A 14,622-nucleotide genomic window follows, 5' to 3' on the forward strand; every position below is an offset into this window, starting at 1 on the left:
TCCGACGACTTTATTACAAGCTTTGAACTGTCCAGATGCGCATATCTTACAGCCTGGGTACCAGTGCCGTGCACTTTATCACGTACCTTCCTGCCCACCCACGCTGTTCTGCTGGATTAGGCCACAGGCTACCATTTGATGGAATCTATGTGAACTCATGGGGAAGTCAAATTTTGGTGATTCAATTCATTGACGGTTGAAGGCATGTCCTCAAATTCGACCATCGGTCCTGTCTCCCGTGCGCAACACTTCGGGCCTCGAATCCGGGTTACGATGCTTGTGATGCCTCGCCACTGCGGTGGTGGTTGGAAGTCTGGGGAAAGAATCCCGAGGGATCATTGAGAGCTCTTTATAAGCCAATTCAATTTATTTTTCTGCCCAAGCCTAGGCCTCAGCAGAGCCTCGGAATACTTCACAGATACTGCAATTTTTCTGTATCCAGGCGCTTGAATCGCAGCCATTGCTTGGTCCAAAATCCAGATCTTCGAAGGCATATCCACACCAATGGCGAAATCCAAAGACAATCAAATAAACGGCAGTGTGGTCAATCTCACAATCCCCTTTGAGCATCTGAGACGAAAAGATGTTGCGCTGGTAGGTGGCAAAAATGCGTCCCTCGGTGAGATGATCGGAAACCTGGCGGCCGAAGGGATCTCTGTTCCTCCTGGCTATGCAACAACGTCACAAGCGTACTGGCAGTACGTAGAGCACAATGGAATTCAAGACAAGATTGCCTCCCTAATCGCAGAATGGAAATCGGGTCAAGCTCGCTTGGACGACACCGGTCATGCGATCCGTGATCTCTTCTTGCGGGGTAGCTGGCCAAGCAATATTGCGGACGAGATCGTGAAGGGCTATCACACGATAGAGCACCAGACTGGGATTCAGGGCTTGAGTGTCGCTGTGCGGTCGAGTGCGACAGCGGAAGATCTTCCCGATGCGAGTTTTGCCGGGCAGCAGGAGTCGTACTTGAACATTTCGGGTGTGGATGCACTGCTTCATGCTTGCAAGAGCTGCTACGCGTCTCTGTTTACAGATCGTGCTATCGGATATCGCCAAGCAAAAGGTTTTGATCATCTGCGCATTGCACTTTCAATTGGGATCCAACGTATGGTGCCCTCTGATGCAAGCTGTTCTGGAATCATGTTCTCCATCGACACGGAGACTGGCTTTGACAAGATTGTTCTCATCAACGCATCCTGGGGCCTTGGAGAGAATATCGTACAGGGCATGGTCAACCCAGACGAATATCGCGTGTTTAAACCGTTGTTACACATGGATAAGTTTGAGCCAATCATTGAGAAAAAACGGGGAGACAAGTCGAGAAAGCTCATCTATGGCAACGGCAATGCTCCCACTCGCAATGTACCAACATCCAAGGCGGAGCAAGCTGCCTTCACGCTTTCTGATTCGGAAGTCCTTCAATTCAGCCGATGGGCATGTACGATTGAGAAGCACTATGAATGCCCGATGGACATTGAGTGGGCAAAGGACGGTCTGACAAACGAACTGTTTATTGTTCAAGCTCGTCCAGAAACTGTCCATTCGAGTCGAGATATGTGCGGGGAGTTCAAAACGTACGAAGTCACTGATAAGGGCCGCGTCCTCACAACTGGCCTAGCTATTGGAGATGCAGCTGTATCTGGTCAACTTTGTCTTATCGAAGGAAAACACGATCTCGAAAAATTCGTGACGGGCTCAGTCCTCGTAGCAAAAGTGACTGATCCAGACTGGGTTCCCTTCATGAAACGTGCGGTGGCGATTATCACAGATCTGGGCGGACGCACATCTCACGCGGCTATTGTGAGCCGCGAGCTGGGGCTTCCGGCGGTCGTTGGGACTGGAGATGCTACTTATACCCTCCACTCGGGCCAAAACGTCACGGTTTCTTGCGCCGAGGGTGACCGTGGCATCGTTTATGAGGGCACATCTAGGATTGTCACTCGGACCCTAGACGTGAACAGTCTCCCTCCGGTCAATACCAAAATTATGATCAACCTCGCGAATCCAGGAGCGGCATATCGCTGGTGGCGACTTCCGGTTGATGGAATTGGTCTTGCTCGTATGGAGTTTGTGATCAGCAACGCGATTCGCATCCACCCAATGGCACTGGCTTACTTTGATCAATTGAAAGATAGCAAGGCTAAAAGCGAGATTGCAAAGCTGACGTCGGAATACAAACACAAGCCCGATTATTTTGTCGAACACCTCTCCCGTGGCTTTGCAGCCCTATGTTCAACGGTTTACCCTAAGCCGGCGATTCTCCGTCTGAGTGACTTTAAAACAAACGAATATTCAGACCTTATCGGGGGTTCTGAATTCGAACCAGTTGAGGAAAATCCCATGTTGGGTTTCCGTGGTGCCTCGCGGTATTACTCACCACACTACAAGGAAGGATTCGCCTTGGAGTGCCGCGCGATTAAACGGTTGCGCGAGAAGATGGGATTCACCAACGCCATTGTCATGGTCCCGTTTTGCCGCACGGTCTATGAAGCGGAGGATGTACTGAAGGTGATGGCGCAGAACGGACTTGTCCGCGGCGGGAACGGTCTTCAGGTGTATGTCATGGGCGAGATTCCCTCCAATGTGATCCTAGCGGCTCAATTTGCTCGTCATTTTGATGGCTTCTCCATTGGCTCAAATGATTTGACGCAGTTGACTCTCGGAGTCGACCGGGACTCGGCCGAGCTGGGAGACCTGTTCAATGAGCAAGATGAAGCTGTCAAATGGATGATCGAGCGGGTCATCCGGGTTGCTCATGAGAACGGTTGCAAGGTCGGTATCTGCGGCCAGGCTCCAAGTGACCATCCTGAGTTTGCTGCCTTCCTCGTAAATTGTGGGATTGACTCGGTCTCTGTGAGCCCTGACAGTTATATCCCGGTGAGAAAGGTGATTGCAGGTGTACAGAAAATGAGATAGCGGTATTCCATATTGGATGGATAGAGAGCATTTTCTTGAAATTTTGAATATGATCAACTATGTGATAATCATATTTCTGAATATTCTATTTGTCATTTCAGTTGTTTGGTTTTTTTTTTGTCCTGTCGCTTCGAGGCCGTCGAAGTTGGCTCTTGCAATGAGGTGTCACCCAGCCATCTCGTTCGAGAATTTTGAGTACTAAAACTCATCGATGTGTACTCTGAGAGTATAATGATTTCTAGTAATGAAAAATTGACATAAATAATCAGTGAGTCAGTCGTAGGGTATTGTCTCACGCTCGCCGAGACTATTCCGCGCCCTGAATCTCACTTTGTAGCCCGATGGCTTTTATTGCTGCTTCAAATGCTGAGCTTTTCTCCTAGATCATTTTCTTCCATTCTCTTAAGCCTGTCTGTTCTTCCTCACGAATAATCAGTACGATTGGATCACTTTCAAGTTAATCAGCCAGCACAACGCGGCCTCCGGTTGCTAAAGTATGTCAGGTACCTATCTCTTCCCGCTCTGACAACTTCAGAGCTAGGAAGGGGCTATTCGCGGTAAGCTGATCTTTGTGATGGACTTTAGCTTCTACGTCTATATTGCTTTGTATCACCAATAATCTCACCGGAAAAAAAATCATCGGAATGTAGAATCGCCCGGGCACGATAGTCAAGTACTGCTTCGAGGGAGTTCTCTTGGAGTGATCTACTTCGTGGGCTTTTCAAGCGTACCATTTTCGCCTAGGTCAGATGAACGGAAGCCGGAGAGCACACCCAGTCAGTCGTGGAATCGTTTTGGAAGTATACAAAGTCATCTTGCAAGCACGCCTTACATCGATTTGTTGGAAGAAAGTTTTAATAATCGTTCGCCCGCTTTTCGTGAGGATCAGATGTGAGATTTCTTGTTCCAAGAGATTGATATGTTTGTGGCGTTGGCTTGGGTACTATCACAGCAAGCATATCTTAAAACTAAGATCTTTTGTTGCCGGTTGACTTGGGTATGCGGCATTTAGGGTGGACTTTTGGCTTCAATTTTGTTTGAGTTATGTAGCTGGGAAATTATTTTCTCTATACATACGACCATAGGGTGTGGAAAACAGGGCTTCCCGTCCGCTCAGCCGTACTTAAGCCACACGCCGGCCAGTTAGTAGTATGGTGGGTGACCACATGCGAATCCTGGCTGTTGTATGTTTTTATTGTTCAACTCTTTTTTATTTTCCTCTACTCGTTCGAGAGCAATTTGAGACGATATCGAAGAGGCAAGTGATTGGATAATTCCAATATTCTAGGTCAATATCTTTTTGTGCGTATTGGAATTCATTTGTTTACCTGCCAATTTGGAAGAAGCACAGAGAACGAGACTCACAGTTTCTTCACTAATCGTACATACGACCATAGGGTGTGGAAAATAGGGCTTCCCGTCCGCTCAGCCGTACTCAAGCCACACGCCGGCCAGTTAGTAGTATGGTGGGTGACCACATGCGAATCCTGGCTGTTGTATGTTTTTGTCTTGTTTTTGGACCCAGAGAGGAGCCGAAGACCATAGACCAGATGACTTGCCAAGGCCTACAGCCTCTAGAGATTTCAAATAGCTGCCTCAAGACCGGGGGGCTACGATGATAGGGAAGAGTAAAGGCGTACATAATAAAATTAGGAAGCCTTCCTACCAGGACAAACGGTCACATTTTTATTCAAGGTAGTCAATTCTTCCGATATGCCTTTCAAGTTAATGGACCTCCATCAAATGCGAGATGCAATGGCTGTTTTCGCTATCCTTTAAATATCGCCGAATCGCTGTCGCAGGGGTAGTGTCCGACATGAGTTGAGGGCCAGATCCAAGAGACGTCCGGGCTTTGCTTTTCCCTGAACTCAATGCTGTCTTTTTGCGACTGATACAAAAGGGACTGGTAAGATTTCATTTTTGCAGTTGGCTTAGCAAACTATTGGGGGCATTGGATGCACTATCCTTTCTGCTCGGCATCGGGCCATCGAGTCCTCGAGCCAACATACTTCCAAGTAGTCCCGTACAACTCGTCTGTTCCACTTTGGCTTGGGGAAAGCTCAATGACCGTCAAACGGATGTCACGATCCTGGGGAGTAATGCTACTTCTTGGCAATAACGACATATTCTTTCACTGTACCAGATCTCGCCCACCAACCCATCACCCATCCCATCATCCTGACAGCCCGAGGTATGACCTTCGACCCTCCCATTGCCTCCCACATCTCCATATGTTTTTGCGTAAATTTGTCAAAGCCGTTGAATGAATGTGCAGTTATATCGATCATTGTGATGTTTTCTTTCTTGTACCCGCAATTCACCAGCATCTCTGTGTACTGATCCCGGGTCATGATATTGGTCCATGGGACCTTGAGTCCATTGAAGACAAGGCGGAGCTTGATGCGATCTAGCCATGATATTTTATCTGCGATTATAATGTCCGTTGCCATGAGGGAAGCGTCTAGAGTCTGACACGCATAAGTCAAAATTTGCTTCCGATCAGGTGTGAAATGGTAGAGCGTGTCCAGCGCGAGTAACCATATCGGGTGATCTTTTGCGGCTGTATTGCGGCGAGTGATGAGTTGAACGACTGTTTTCTGTAGCTCTCTAGGCCACAAAGATGGCTTGGCCGCATCAGCGCAATAGACGCGGTTTTTTGAGGAGCAGTTTTGAGATTGAGAGGACATTTTGCAGTCGGCCGCAAGCCGCGTGGCAGCATCTTCTGCTTGACACCCGTTCAATGTGATTCCAATGTACTGGTCAAAGCTCGCTGCAAAATTCTTTCTCAGATAGCGAGCAGGTTCAGCACATCCGCACCCGACTTCCAGCACAGAAAATGGCTGGTCTCCACAATTCAAGAGACCAGACTTTTGAAGTACCTCTTCCAACAGGGCCTGACAGGCCTCGGGAAGAGACTGTGGATTGTTCTAACATGATGTATTAGTGGAGATGTTTCTGGTGAACACTTGGTGATTTCTCATACACACCTTCCAGAATCCCACGTTCATCCACATCGTCTGCGCATTGAAGTCAAGGTTCAAGACTTGTTGCTCTAAGCCATAGTGATCTGTCAAATCAAATTGACTGAGCCCTCCAGGTCTACTGGCAAGCCGGGAGCGCTTTTTTCTCAACTGAACCATTTGCCCCAAGAAAGGATTTGTTGGACAGTGCCATATGGCTGGAATCAGGGAAGAAGCCAGGGTCACAAGAATACCCGTCGCAAAGCTCAAGCCAGCGACTCGGTAATGGTCCATGATTTCAAGAAGGAGCGTCTTCATCATGTTTGAAGGGTGAGGGCTTCTATGAGAGCCAAACTTGAACAATCCACGTAGATAATTTGGGCTGTGGAGGTGAGTTTTTTTGAAACAATGGCATAATGAATGGGGGAGCACAATGAAACTTTAATCCCAGCCTTGGAAAAGGACTTGGAAAAGGACTTGGCGCGTCTGTGTAGGAATATCCTTGGCGAGCGAGCAGGAAGTCTACATCCGTCGTATCTCTTCATGTGAATCAATAATCGGCACCGATGTTCCTGCAATTCCCCGGATCTCTGATTCTGAGTTCCCGGCTGAGGAACTCCGCAGGCCGCTCTCTGGCCCAGCTCCTGTTTTCCCATCCAACAGATCATATGTCTTTGGTCAACTCCGAAGCGCAAGTATGGGGAGATTTCAACACATTCCTTCCTTGTACTGGACTACGTAATGCAAGGGTTGGGCATGAGTCTCTTCACCGACTCGACTGAGCGAAAATCTTCTTTCCGAAGAAATCCTACATAACCGTTCTTAAGCACTAGGCAGGGAAGTTTTATCCTAACTCTCGGTTTTGCTCGGTGATCCATCAAGGGATAGAAGGACCCTCTGCATATCTTGGCAAGATCGACGTGACGGCTCATATTTGAAAGTAAGCAATTTACACGCAGTGCATCTATTTCAACGAGCATCGAGAGTCGAGGTAATAAAATCACGTCGGTAGGCATTTGAGCCGGCGGACTTCATCTGAGCCCTCTCGTGCGTGTATCTCAAACTTTAAATCGGATCGATCTGTCAAGTGAACTTCAGCAAGCTTTTATTTTTGTTTTTGTTCTTTTCTTCTTCTTTGTTTTTTGGTCTGTTTTTATTTTTATTTTATTTTTTTTACTTTAGGAAACAAGTTAGAGTTCAAAGTCAATATTCGTGCAGCAAATAGAACATGTCAGGGAAGAGAAATTTCATTTCAGGATAGACATACTGTATCGGTCAACAATGCAGTAAATCACGCGATACGAGCTGTGAAAACTTTCTGATCGGATTATATAGTTATTAGATGGAAAGGCATGACGTCTCTTAGCGCAAGCAACTATGCAAGTCTCGAGGTCTCTGGTAGAGCTTTAGGTCAAGGTGTAAGCTTGAAATGCAAGATAGCTTTGAGATCTGCGAAAGAGTTCGTGGGTCCCCTGGACGTATTTTTATTGTGCAGAAAATCTGTCAGAAGCCAGAAAAAGCAACAGACTCAGACAACCAAACCAAATTTCTCCCATATTCGCTGTTTGTACTTCATTCATGGTGTAAAAAAGTCTTGTCAACAATCTTCAACTTTAACCTCATGCCACCGGCTGGCTTTGCACTCAGCGAACCCCCGGGAACCTTGATCTCACCAGGATCTATCATGCGCATTTCAAAAGTCCGTGAAAAGACCCCAATCAAGGCCAGTAACTCTGCTTTTGCAAATCCCTGACCAATGCAATTCCGAGGCCCATGTAAAAACGTCAGTAGGGGAGATTTGATTCCTGTTCCTCCGGTCATATTGGGGTTACCGTCCGGGTCAATCCAGCGGTCGGGCAGAAACGTCTCAGCGTCTGGTCCCCAGACAGCCTTTGACCTGTTAAAAGCCCACGGAGAAATGATGAGGCGCGTCCCCTTGGGAACAAAGTTGTTTAAAATATAAGTGTCACGTATTGAAACCCGCACAGCGACTGGTGCGGAGGGATAAAGGCGTAAGGTTTCGTTGACGACTCCGTTCAGAATGGGTAAAGATTCTAGGATGGATGAAATATCGTCCACTTTTGCCTTACTTGGCAGATTGCAGGAGAGTTCCAGGCGAAGTTGATTTTGAATATCAGGATGCTTAGCCAGGAGATAGATGGCCCATGTGAGAGCGATTGCGACCGTCTCATGTCTGTGAGTGTCATCAACATTTTGACATCATTTTCATTAGAGTAACGAATCGACACTCACCCGGCAGTCAAGAAAGTCAGTGTCTGGTCCACGAGTAAATCCTCAGATATACCATCTTGGGTCATGAGTTGCGATAGAATATCATTTGAAATCTTGGCATGTGAAGTTTTTCTCCGGATGAAAGCCCTGCAAACGCTTCGAACGTTCGTGGTGGCTTTGAGAAATCGCTTAGAAACACCCCCTGGGACATACTCCAACGCCCATCTGGGCCCGTAGACGCTGACAGCAAACAGAATTGCGTTGCCAACTGTAGGCGCAAATATCTGCTCAAAACTCTCAGCGAGCTCATTTTCTGGGTTGTGCAAAGTATCGAATTCCCAGCCGAATCCTGCTTCGCCGATCATATCCAGTGCAGCTCTCTGTGCCCAGCCACATATGTCTGTTTCTCCAGACATCGTAGCATCTTCAAGGCTCTCGGAATTCAGAATAATCTCCTGGGCAATCTTCTTGGTGAAGACCATTGATTTTTCCCAGAAGAGAGGATAGAATCTTTTGATGAAATGAGGCCTGAAACTATTTGCAACTTGCTTCCGCTGCTGTTTGTGTTCTTGGCCTTCTGCAGTAATCAAACCATGGCCTAGAATTCTCTGCAAGAAATTGCTGTCGCCTTCTGGCCACTCAAAATCGTATGATCGTTGCACTAAAGCTTCACTCAAAGCAGCTTGACTTGTCAATAGGAGTTGATCCGAGCCAAAAAGTCCACGGAGATGGATAAGCCCCGTGTTTGCCGTTTCGTTCGTATAGCGTAGATATTCGCTTCCCCGGGGCATCTTGAACTCGGCAAGAGCATGGCCAAGGAGAGGAGTAGCAACCTGATGAAGCGTGTAAGACAGTAATAGTCGAATTTTCAAGATTATTTGGGCGGTAATAAAGAACTTACGCGCGGTTGAGGAAGGTGTCGGAGTGGACTGAACAATGCTGGGTAAATGATGGTAGAGTAAATCACATAGCACACAAAGTCAAGTGCTAGGAAAGACAGGATTTTCCATTGGAAAGAAACATCTTGCACAAATTTAGTAGCCGCAGCGGCTTGTATGACCACAACTGCTCGTATGATGAGTCTTCCCACAGCTAGAGGCATGTTTGGCTGGACTAGACGCTGACTTCTTACCGCTGGGGACTAATGTCATTTTAAAAATTAGCAGTGTGGATACTGTCAGTTATATGCGCTAACGGAGAAAATATCAGCGATGCATTGCACACACCTACTTGAAGAGCCAGCTGATCTAGCAGAGGGTCTGTGTCATTGGAAGGCTAATTAATGCATACGCCTCAGAGCAGCTCTACTTCTAGAATGATCGGCGATATACTGACGCACCTTGCGTTTAGAACTAACAGGCCTAGGCACGATCGAGCGGTAAGGGTTCAAGAAAAATTTTTTTTCGCGGTCGCTATTCTGACAGCCATTGTCGTCTATTTTCGAGTGCGCTATTACGTCAGAATTCTATAGATTGGGAAGTTTGTCCCGTTTCAAACACCAAGGTCATCGAATATCCGATTTAAATACATGTTGCTCTATGTTTCGAGTGTGTTGATTGCTATGTAGCGCACAAACTTAAGCGATTGCTCTCACTGGAATCAAAAACCAAAAACAAAGAGACAGCTCGCACTACGTTTTGCTGAAAACCAGGTGGCTCCGTGGAGGAGGCGAAGAGTCCAGGATGATAAAGGAGAAATCAATCCTCTAATTTTTCTAGAGAATCTACCTCAGACAAGATATTTAAAATGGAGAGCAACTTTCGTGTTACGGATTTGTAAGGCCTATTCTCTGAGTGCGAAAAGCTGCTCTGCTAGAGGAAATTTACGATATCTCATATTCTTCTTTCCGCGTCAATCTGCAACTGGTAGATACACTGAGATCATATCACAAATTCAATCACGTAGTCATCGCCAATATCATTCTTTCGAAAATAGCGCTGTCCATGGTAACTATATGTCATAGTCAGCATCAAGCAGAGATAGAACGGTATCAAAAATTGACAGGTGTATGCACAGACCTCCAGTGAATTAGCCCCATCGCGACGTCCTTGCAGCCTTCAAGGAAGACATCTTTCAGCAGTTTGCTGACTGCATCCTTCTCATCATGGTCCTTCGCCAAGCTACTCTCTATCGCACGAATACCCTTGACTTGAACCTGAGCAAGCTGAAAGCTCCATTGCATGGCTGTGGCGCAATCTAGTCCAAAGTTAAGCATGAGAACGGGCACTAGCCCTTCAATTTGACCGTCCCTCTTTTCCGCAGGTGTCAGCAAATCTTGCTCTGAACCAGGTGTATTAAGCAATATCAATAGACTTACCGCTTCTTTTAGCATAGACAGCATGTCGTTTGTACTATCAAAACTTCAATAAATATTCTTCTACATCTGGTCGGAAAAAAAACACTCACATATGCACAATATATGATGTGTTCTTCCATAATGTTGCCAGTCGAGGGTCTTGCAGGCTGGACACATGGGCGGAAGCCCCATATATGAAGCTTGCATAAAACCGAATTAGCGTAATCTCCATATGCTCCAAGACAAATCTTTTACTCACAAAAGTGTCGCTATCACCGGATAGACAGCCGCTGTGAGGTCTCGGCGCTCCCAATACTGCGCCACAGTGGGCACAGTGTCGTTCTTGAGAATTGAATCCACCGTGTCGACACTTCCGACAAATGGCAACAAAGTCTGCAAGATAATTTCGCAAACCTCTGTATGGAAAAGGTCATTAAGTTTGGTTCTCTTATAGATTGATCAGAGAAAGCCATAATTTGACAGACCTGGGCTGCAACATTTGCGAATATGCTCTGCTATTTCGTCCCAGCATAAAAGAGCCATCCGCTGTCCGTTCGTGAATGTCGACAAATCTGGGCGACTACCTTTAAGTAAAAGCACATGCTCAAAATATTCTTTGCTTTTTTGCTGGTACGCCGCTCGACCCTCCGTGTCAAAGGTCAGTGAGCCGCAGTCGAACTCTGCTCCCCCGGTAGTCAAGAAATGGTCAGACTTCTGATGAGCTAACATGATTTTGTGAGGTAAGAGTTCTTACGGTCATCCCAAACGAAATACTATGAGAAAGCACAAAGTTAATTAATCTTTCTTCAAGGAGAATGAGACATCTTACATACCCATGCAAAAAACTTCGACACGGTGCAAAGCTTTTCAAATGATGCTTCCGCACAAATGATCGAAGCAAATATGGCGAAGTCGGCCGCCTTGAGCTTGGCACGGATTTTGTCCTCATCAACCCAGCTTGGCTCATCAACAAACACTCAATGCCAATATTCATTCATTAACTTACCGATTCAGCCATGGGTTCAAGGAATCTTCGCGAGCTTTCTGCCAGTCTGGATGAAACCGCGGACTCCACTCTGGGAAAAGATCATAGAGTTTGGGGATGATTGCCCGCTGCCCCCGAAGTGATTCACGGAAGGCCTGATGAGGCGATTCTGTCTCCAAGATGCCGGTGGAGGCTGCCAGCGGTGATGCGATTGAGCCCATATTTTGATGTAGAGTAATAATTGATTCAAGTTTCCAAGACTTCAGTTGTTGAGTGTACCTGTTCGTGCAGGGCTCAAACTACGGAGTTTTTGATTCTTATATACGCAGTCATCCTAGGAGCTATCACTTGTTGGGCCTGGCAAAGAAACTCTAGAAATTGCTTCAGTCTGGCCTAGCTGTCTATCTCGCAAAAAAATACTTTGTCTTTATTTTAATCTTTTATTCTTTGATGACAGGGATGGAGTGCCAAGCCTGCAGCCTTTGACTGCAAAGGGGGCCTATCTACATAAGACATCGCGTGAGTGATGCATTCCTATGTAATATCGGTGACGGTAAGACTACCGCCTCGGGAAGCGATCGGCTCCCTGAGCATAGAAGGGGTTAGTCGTCTCGCCGCCCTAAGCTGCTCCCGAGCACTCCCGAGCGTGCCTTGGAGTGACCTGAGTTACTCGCTAAGCACTCCCGAGCTTCTCCGTAAGGAGCCTGAGCCACGCCCTGAGCACTCCCGAGCTTATCCCGGAGTGACCCTAAGCTACTCACTGAGGTGCTCCCGAGCAACCTAGTTGCCTTGCGCGCTTGCTCACATCTACCAGTTCTCATCATCCGACTGTAGCCGCGCTATTGCCTCTTCGTGTTCCTAGGACCAAGATCGGACATAACGTAGCTCGACTTCTTCCCCCTCTTCCTCCCCCACACATTACTCCAATAACCGCAACCTAGCCTAACAAGTCCCGTATTAGTCAATTTGCTCCCTCAAATTTATCGAGATGCTCACATCCCTTCATCTCTTACGGCCTATACGGAGCTTTGCGAGCCTTACTTTACAGAATTTCTTCCGTGCGCTTTCAGTAAGATCACGAGAATTTGCCCTCGTGCGCTTTTGTTTATTTTCTCGCCCATTTTTGATCCTAGGATCAAGACACGTTAGCAACCACTCCAGACCCCCCTATAGATCTCAGGCCCATCAACTCGTCATGAACCAAATAAGGGTGGCTTAAGCTGCCCGATCCAGGATACCGTTGCGTCAATCATCTGCCGCACTCTAGATAGATCGGACACTCTCCTGGGAGCTCAGCCCATGCCCGATCCACGCATAGTTCTAATATTGTTGCGATTTGCTGGAACAGGCAACGGAAGTGCGACGACCGTTGATTTTGTCACATTTCCTGCTTACCTTGCCAGCCAGCTGAGTCTTACCGATCACCTGCTAGCGATGCACTCTCCGACCCGAGAGAATGAATAGGTGCTTAGAATATTTAAATGTGCTTGGCTCCTTTCTGCTTCGAATGTCATTCAAAATATCTTGTTTTCTCTTGTTTAAATCACCTACATTTCGATATTCGTGGATCCAACATGGTAACACTAAACCATCAGAGATTTTGGCAGCCGGTGACAGAAGATTCTGTGAGAAACTCCTTGGCCGACACAGAAGAACAATCTATCTGGACAGTGTCAGGGGGACAGAGAGAAGGAACTGACGGGCAAAGCTACGTTATGGGGAGTTATGGTCTGCGAGAACAATGGAGTACAGAGAGCTCTGGTAAACCAAACTCCAAGCATAGTCTCGCCGTGGTGTTTCAGACTAATGCGGGTCATCAAGTGTCCGAATCACACGAGCATTCTCGATCTTATTCGCCCAGAATACCTCTCGATGACAGTTTATCAGCTACTGAACACCATCCCCCGTACCCTGAAGATGTTGCACTACATCCTACCTCCCAAGGTAGAAATAGTCCGTCCGTGACAGGCTTAGAGGGCCCAGGAACAACGAGAATTTTTGATGTTTTCGAGGACGATCAGAGTATACAAAGCGACAGGGATTGCCACGAACACTCTACTGCAAATACAAGGAGACGACGACTGGAAGATTCGTCCCTTTTGTCATCGACAAGGTCCCGCTATGTGACTCTGGGGATTTTGGACAGAAATGAATCATCACAGAGACGAGGAGCCCAGGCTCAACCCGAAGATAATGAATCGTCATCTCAAATTACAGGGACCTGTTCAGCTAGCAAGCTCGCAACTCTCAGAGATGCCATCGGATATCTGACGCACGCTTATATTGTGGCAAGCGCCGATGTCACATTTTCTGATGGGCCCGCGGATGCAGGCGGTCTTGTTAAAGAGAACCTTGCAGTGCTTCAACTTGCAACAAAAACCCTACAACATGCATACGGCATCATTGCAACAGGTACCACCGCAATCGATACTTCCCCTCAAGAAGGTATGGTTATGCGGTCACGACCATCTGTTAAGCGCACCAAGTGGACTATCGAAGATGACCGCCGCCTATTTAGATTGAGAGATGAGAAAGTACCATGGAGTCGTATTCACGATTCTTTCCCCGGGAGGACCCTGGGTGCTCTCAAAACCAGATACTTTGGCAAATCTTCCAGGCAGTCTCAATCTCCTTCTAGTAAGGAGAGCCATCCTGTGTGCGATAACCGGCAAGTGAGCGGTACGTCACCTCATCGGAGAAGTGCAGAATCGCCTGTTCGGAGAAGCGAAAGGCTCCGCCAGGCCCACCACGTTTCAAGGATGGGAAAATCACGGAGCTTGAGTCAAAAGCCTCCTTTCCGTGCTGTGACGTGTTATACAGGTTCGGCAATAAACCTGGATGCTATTGATCCTCGACTTCGGTCCTATAACAGTGCATAGCCGTTTTCTTATGGTAGTTCCGTTGTACGTATTTTACGATACCACTTTGTAGCTCTGGAGCATTCGCGGCCCTTAAAGCGCAGCAAATTGCCAACCCACTCCTCTGTTAGAACACTGCATACCATAATATCTACAGATCCGCTTTTTGGGTATTTTTCCTCGAGATACGCAGACTGGCCTAGATGAGTAGCTTCGAAGGTGTTTCTGGCACTGGAGTAGTCACCCAAGGCGACTGCTTCGTTTCAGAATAATTCCCCTTGTAGACAAACGCCAAAAAACGAAAGGAAAACGTGGATACGTGCACTGCTCCGTCTTTATCGTGGTAAAGATAGAGTCAACTAACTGAAGGTT

The 14,622-nt window shown here is 47.1% G+C and overlaps 5 protein-coding genes and 2 non-coding genes across 7 annotated transcripts; 4 read left to right on the plus strand and 3 right to left on the minus strand.

Annotated features, from left to right (window-relative positions):
- Positions 1 to 504: 504 nt before the first annotated feature.
- Positions 505 to 2,919, plus strand: POX_c04520 (Phosphoenolpyruvate synthase; the record flags this gene model as incomplete). Its single annotated transcript, XM_050113395.1, has 1 exon — positions 505 to 2,919. One exon carries the CDS (start codon positions 505 to 507, stop codon positions 2,917 to 2,919), a length of 2,415 nt encoding a protein of 804 aa, XP_049970951.1.
- A 1,073-nt stretch (positions 2,920 to 3,992) lies between these two features.
- On the plus strand, positions 3,993 to 4,108 carry POX_rRNA020. The gene has a single exon (XR_007588111.1). It is a non-coding gene; the product is annotated as a 5S ribosomal RNA (ribosomal RNA).
- Positions 4,109 to 4,304: 196 nt separating this feature from the next.
- Positions 4,305 to 4,420, plus strand: POX_rRNA021. The gene has a single exon (XR_007588112.1). It is a non-coding gene; the product is annotated as a 5S ribosomal RNA (ribosomal RNA).
- A 601-nt stretch (positions 4,421 to 5,021) lies between these two features.
- POX_c04521 (uncharacterized protein) lies at positions 5,022 to 6,200 on the minus strand (the record flags this gene model as incomplete). Its single annotated transcript, XM_050113396.1, has 2 exons — positions 5,022 to 5,846; positions 5,907 to 6,200. The coding sequence occupies 2 exons, from the start codon at positions 6,198 to 6,200 to the stop codon at positions 5,022 to 5,024; spliced, it is 1,119 nt and encodes a 372-aa protein (XP_049970952.1).
- A 1,251-nt stretch (positions 6,201 to 7,451) lies between these two features.
- Positions 7,452 to 9,262, minus strand: POX_c04522 (uncharacterized protein; the record flags this gene model as incomplete). The annotated part of the gene is made up of 4 exons (XM_050113397.1): positions 7,452 to 8,073; positions 8,133 to 8,944; positions 9,013 to 9,176; positions 9,244 to 9,262. 4 exons carry the CDS (start codon positions 9,260 to 9,262, stop codon positions 7,452 to 7,454), a joined length of 1,617 nt encoding a protein of 538 aa, XP_049970953.1.
- Positions 9,263 to 9,991: 729 nt separating this feature from the next.
- On the minus strand, positions 9,992 to 11,613 carry POX_c04523 (uncharacterized protein; the record flags this gene model as incomplete). The annotated part of the gene is made up of 9 exons (XM_050113398.1): positions 9,992 to 10,061; positions 10,130 to 10,362; positions 10,429 to 10,462; positions 10,518 to 10,607; positions 10,667 to 10,823; positions 10,893 to 11,087; positions 11,162 to 11,180; positions 11,241 to 11,364; positions 11,414 to 11,613. The coding sequence occupies 9 exons, from the start codon at positions 11,611 to 11,613 to the stop codon at positions 9,992 to 9,994; spliced, it is 1,122 nt and encodes a 373-aa protein (XP_049970954.1).
- Positions 11,614 to 12,873: 1,260 nt separating this feature from the next.
- POX_c04524 (uncharacterized protein) lies at positions 12,874 to 14,271 on the plus strand (the record flags this gene model as incomplete). Its single annotated transcript, XM_050113399.1, has 1 exon — positions 12,874 to 14,271. The coding sequence occupies one exon, from the start codon at positions 12,874 to 12,876 to the stop codon at positions 14,269 to 14,271; it is 1,398 nt and encodes a 465-aa protein (XP_049970955.1).
- Between the last annotated feature and the right edge of the window lie 351 nt (positions 14,272 to 14,622).

This window comes from Penicillium oxalicum, chromosome III (genome assembly GCF_001723175.1).
Source record: "Penicillium oxalicum strain HP7-1 chromosome III, whole genome shotgun sequence".
In the NCBI taxonomy this organism is placed as follows: Eukaryota; Fungi; Ascomycota; class Eurotiomycetes; order Eurotiales; family Aspergillaceae; genus Penicillium; species Penicillium oxalicum.